This window comes from Priapulus caudatus, unplaced genomic scaffold, assembly GCF_000485595.1.
Source record: "Priapulus caudatus unplaced genomic scaffold, Priapulus_caudatus-5.0.1 Scaffold54, whole genome shotgun sequence".
NCBI lineage: Eukaryota > Metazoa > Priapulida > Priapulimorpha > Priapulimorphida > Priapulidae > Priapulus > Priapulus caudatus.
In genome coordinates, this window is record NW_014577115.1 from 163,164 (window position 1) to 169,030 (window position 5,867).

The following is a 5,867-nucleotide window of genomic DNA, read 5'->3' on the forward strand; positions in this document are numbered from 1 at the left end:
CGAGTGCGCGTGATCTGAGCGGGCGCAGGCCACGCTAGCGTTATACAGCAGGCATTATTCGCAAGCGCCAGCATAAATGTGATGTGTATACATTGTATCAAGCGAACTAGACAATGTATCTAGACAATACTCCTGTCTGCAGTGTACTGTGGAAGAGTATGTAAAATGAACGCGAGCGATGAGTTTCGAAGGCAAACAATTGTTAAAATTACTATCCAAAAAATGGGATACCAGATCTTTGGGGGGATACCAGATTTCAATACCTGGTATCCCGAATGGATCCCATAATAAAAATCTAATTTCGACCCCTGATCAATGTATACGTGAAAACTCTCATATTAAAATCAAAACATGTCTTTCAAACAAATGTTGTTATATTCCAACAAATTTATAAGAGATTGAACTTGCTCCTCTCTGGACACCCTGATAACCTTGTGTAGCACAATACCGTACAAGGCACACTGTCACACATGTATGCATATATATGTAACACTTGGGGTCCATGCAGAGTATTCTCTCACGTGACTACACTCCTTTTGCTAGGCTTCCTCTAGCAGTAATTTAGTCTTAGCCACCGTGGCTAAATGAACCATAAAAACTTGGCCACAAAAGCAATTCATTAGCCACACTTTGTTTGACAAACTCGGACAATAACACACAATATGGATTGAACAGTTTATTGAGACATTAAACAGGGATCAAATACGAAAACATGCTGAACAGATAATATTGACTGAGTCCTGCTGAGTGCTGACCCCCAAAAATTAGGCCAGAGGCCTGAAAAACATTCTTGAGCGTTTGGCCAATAAAACGGCCTCAAAGTAATTATTTATTTCCTTTCGCCAGCGTGTGCTTTATCCTTTTAGCCACATTTTTTAAGCCACAGTGCACTTTTTTTCGCCAAGAGGACCGTGTCGATTGTCTAGAGGAAGCTTAGTTTTGTGCGCACTCGTGTATTCACCCTACTACGTCACGCGTGTCTCCTGTGATCGTAATCGTACAGAACCAACATTGCGACAATATCAGGAGTCTATCAATATATGACTCTTGATAGACTCCTGACAATATGGTAATGGTTGCAATGAGAAATGAAAGCATCCAATCTATGTAAAACCTCATGTTAACCCAAACAAATCCACAATAAATAAGGCAAGGCATCATAACTAAGTTTGGTGTAGGGGCAGGGGGCAACTGTCCAAGTATACTAAGTAAGATCAAAATTCCTTTATTTTCTGAGCCACAGTTGAAGAGATCCATTTCTGCTTCAACAGTTAATAACTTCTTTCAGACACTACTTTGATAAGTTTATTCCCTAATGTTAATAGTTATGTAAGTTCCCTAAGTTTACAATTGTAAAGTTCAAAAATACTAAGACTAAATAAAGAAATTAGCAGTAGGCAATAGACAGAATATTTCATGGGGTTCTTTTGACATTACATTTGTTTTTGTACCACATAATTCATGTTAAATTGTTTTTATTTTAGACATCTGAATTTCCCTGTCAGCTTACAGATAAAGCTAGCCTGATATCAACATGTCAACTGCATCTGTATATGGAAAAGGAGCATGGATCATTTACACTTTAATGTCACTTGTAATCTTTGTCCTTATTATAATTGGTAAGTTGTAAAAAATAATGGAAGTGAATGTGTTGCCCCAAAACGTTAAAGGAATAATAGGTCCATTGATTATGCAATGTTGACGAATGCTAGAGTAACTGGCACCTTGTGTAGTTAATAAGTACATTACCTTGTAGCCAAACGCGTATTAGTTTGTCCAATATCACTGCTGGTTACTAAGAAATGTCTAATTGAAATCTGCGGTCCAAAAATCAGTTGTTTACAGTTTCAAATCGCTGCTGGCGAAGCGGGTGTGATACAGATTTATAGTGCACCGGACATTTTCGCACGCATGCTCGGCCGTACGCAATGCTATCATCAGTGATTTCGTAAACATGGACGATCGTGATAAGGAACTTTGTCAGGGCTGTCCACGTGCGTCCGTGATTAGTACGTGTGTTTTACTCTATTTCCATGTTTAGTCCGTGACCGTGGTTACACCGCTGACACCTCCGTTTCATCTGGCATCCAAAACATACGGGCCGCACAAATGTTTACGTCATCGCTTGACTCTTGGATGACATTTACGGCACGTAAATGATACGTTGATACATATCGACAACAGATTTCAAGTCTTGTTTGTAATGTAACCAGCAGTGATATTGGACAAACTAATACGCATTTGGTTAGAAGGTAATGTACTTATTAACTACATAAGGTGTCAGTTACTCTACCATTCGTCAACATTGCATAATCAATGGACCTATTATTCCTTTAAAGATGAGCCAGATAGTTCAATCTACTATACTGTGCATTCGCAGTACAGGGCATTGCAACTGTTGGTATCTTTGCTCAAGATAATTACCATGAATGCTCAATTGGCATCATTGATCATGAATGTGCACAATATGTCATGTACACTGAGACTTTATTAATAAATGGGCCATGGTTAACATCTAGGACTCGATTTGAAAAATGTTTGTTTAGCAGCTAATGGTTTACACATTTACTCAGGCCTTTGCTACTTGCTAACGGGACAAGGTGAGCGGTTACAGTTTGGCTGGGTGATAGAGTCGACATCACCCTACATGTGGGCATATTCTGGAATCGGTCTCGCTATCTCACTGTCAGTCGTTGGAGCCGCTTGGGGCATCTACACAACAGGTATAACTTGTTGTCTGTATAATATTTATTAATGCAGTTCATGATTAAATCGGTGTCAGCAGTGCTCGGTGAAGTGTGGTGGAAACCCCTAACAGCTTGGCAGACGAATCAGGGCATGCAATTCAGTTTAGTCGTAGGCATGGTAAGTATTATGATATTAGTCCACATTATTGTGAGATTAGTATTGATTTTTTTGAGATATGTTTATAATAACAAGTGAATGAAAAGTATATAATATACATATATATATACATAAATAGGTAGATAGATAGATAGATAGATAGATATACAGGGGTCTCATTAGAAACCAGTGCATGCCAATTTCAGCCAAGTACTTTTTCTTATACACCCTCCATTTCAGTGGTTCTTAATCTTTTTTGAGTCATGGACCCCTTTGAGAATCTGGTGAAAGCTAAGGACCCCTCTCCAGAAAAATAAACATAAGCACATAAACACAAAATTTTGCATACAATGGGGTTCACGGACCGCCTGAAGCCCATCCACGGACTCCTTTCCCGAAAGGGGACCATGGACCACAGGTTAAGAACCCCTGGTCTATTTGATAGCACAACCAGGCTGGGTCACTAATGAGCCAGCAGCTACTTACCATTAGGCCCTTAGGGCCTCAGTTGTTTGGGTTCTTTCTGCCTTATTGTATCTCTCCTAATACTTTTATCATAGGCTGAGTCCTTCAACGGCAATAATGTTTAGTAAAATGCCTGTATATATAACTGATATTCACTCCTGATAAAATGTATGTGGGAAGAGCACCTTGGAGCAGGTAGCTCAACCTTCATTAAATGTTGAAGAACAAAGCATTGCAAAATTGTATAATTTAGCCTGGAATATTGCATTTTATGGTTGCACATTTTTTATTCAAAATCGTCTGTCAGCATATACGTGCAATACTACTGAAATAAATAATGGCTCTCCACATCGAAGCCCTTATTTTTGAAACTCGGAAACACCCTGTATAGGTAATATGTGCGTGTGTAAGTATATCCTGATCTAATAACATCCAGGTGTGAGCATTCTTGGCGGTGGAGTGAGGGCTCCAAGGATTAAAACAAAGAACTTGATTAGCATTATCTTCTGCGAAGCAGTCGCCATCTATGGTGAGTATATTTACATGGATACTAATCTTTAAAATGCGTCGCTGCAACTCTTGCTTGCAAAAAGTCGTTAAAAATGTAAGTGTGCTTGATTGGAAATTGTTTAGAAATATCAGATTATTTCATAGTGGCTATCCTTAACTGAATAATACCCATTGCACTTGTTTTAATGCAGGCATCATTATGGCAATCGTCATTGGTAACATGGTTGAGCCGTATGACTTGAATTTGGTAGGCGATGACATCAAAATGCAAATTACTGCCCAGAACTACATGGGAGGGTAAGTTTTGCTGTCTTTTCCACTACTTGTTTTATCTCTCTCTCTCTCTCCATTCCTTCTCCCTCTCTGTCTCAATCTATCTAGCTTTCCCTCTCTCTCTCTCTGTCTCCCTTTCTCCTCTCTCTCCTCCCTTCCTCCCCCCTCTCTTTCTCTCTCTCTGTCTCCCTCCCTCCTCTCTCTCTCTCTTATCACATGTGAAACTGATTACTAGAATATCGCTAGGAAGAACGACTATGTTAGCAGTAGCAAACATTTACCTAGCACACTTTGTGTTCTCATCCCCCCCCCCCCCCCCGGTCGTTCTCAATCGTGTTAACCAACTGGAGATTTATCGTATCGATTGAGTTGCCAATGCAGTACCATGTATAAAAAGCATGGTGTATTATTTGTTAGCCCAACATGATTTAAAACTCTCCATTCTCAGTCATGCTCTAAAAGTCAGCGCAAGCCTAACAGCAGGTGACGTATGTTGGGTGAAAGCCGCTGTGTTGCTGCCGTTTCTGCCAATTCCGACCTCGGCATTGCATCGCCCGTTGAGTCTAGCATGCAGGCGACGTCGTTTGGGTGTTTCACGTTTCGCGTGCGTCGTGTTTCAGGCACTGTATGTTTGCTGCCGGTCTCACCGTCGGACTCTGCAACCTGTTCTGCGGCCTCTGTGTCGGCGTCGTCGGTTCCGGAGCGGCGCTGGCCGATGCGCAGAACTCTTCGCTCTTCGTCAAGATCCTCATCATAGAGATATTCGGCAGTGCCATCGGTCTGTTCGGCGTCATAGTGTCAATACTGCAGATATCGCATGTGAAGATGGGCAACAAAGTTGGGTAAACGCACACTGGTTGACGAATATACGCCGAATGAATGGCTGCGTGCTCTGTTGGTTGAGAACGGAATCGTAAAGAGTTGTGGTAAGCCACAGGCTTATGTTTGATATGGTATGATATGGTATGATTCGGTATTATTTTGGAGCTGGCGAAAATTGCGCCGTTATGTGTTGCAGTGGTAGGCAGCTTACGAGAAGGAAGGAATAACAAATGCTCGAATAACAAACCACCTAACATTATGTACCATATTAACCAGATGTGTCAATGAATTGTGGAATTAATGTTAATGTTGTTTTGTTTTTATTTAACATGCTATATTAAAAGCAATTCATTTTCAACTCTGGTTTAGTAATTGTTGATAAATGCTAGTGTGCATGTGCTCCTGATCATTTCCATTCCAAATACATGTGCATAGTTTAGCAATTCATGAATGAATTCGGTGATAACCAAATCTGATTCCTATCTCTGTAGTCCGATTATATTTGTGATCGATGTCAGTAAGGCACCAAACTACCTTGTGAAGGCCTTGCGTTGTGAATAAACATTGCATGCTTTGTAAAAGTCAAAATTAGGAATACGTTATGATAAATGTCAACTAAGAAGCTTAGATGGATCATAAGCTTTAATCATGTCACTGTCTGTATGAAATTATATGATGTACAATGAATAAATCTTGGTAATAATATCAGGAGTGAATAATAGATATCTATTATTATTCACTCCTGATCATATGGAATAAGATGCATTCTCAATATAAGATGTTAAAGGCATACTAGGCCCATTGATTATGCAATGTTGACAATTGCCAGAGTAACTGCCACCTTCTGTAGTTAATAAGTACATTACCTTATAGCCAAACGCCTATTCGTTTGTCCAATATCACTGCTGGTTACATTACAAGCAACACTTGAAATCGCTTGTTGATATTCATTT

At 40.0% G+C, this 5,867-nt stretch overlaps 1 protein-coding gene across 1 annotated transcript in view; it reads left to right on the forward strand.

Annotated features, from left to right (window-relative positions):
- LOC106820972 (V-type proton ATPase 21 kDa proteolipid subunit-like) overlaps nt 1-5,635 on the forward strand; it is a 10,710-nt gene extending 5,075 nt beyond the window's left edge. The window contains exons 2-6 of the mRNA XM_014825593.1: nt 1,485-1,619; nt 2,574-2,723; nt 3,746-3,838; nt 4,011-4,116; nt 4,713-5,635. Of these exons, the coding sequence (XP_014681079.1) occupies nt 1,535-1,619; nt 2,574-2,723; nt 3,746-3,838; nt 4,011-4,116; nt 4,713-4,938 (660 nt within the window). The 5' untranslated portion in view covers nt 1,485-1,534 and the 3' untranslated portion in view covers nt 4,939-5,635. The remainder of the gene's footprint in view (nt 1-1,484; nt 1,620-2,573; nt 2,724-3,745; nt 3,839-4,010; nt 4,117-4,712) is intronic.
- The last annotated feature ends 232 nt before the right edge of the window (nt 5,636-5,867 follow it).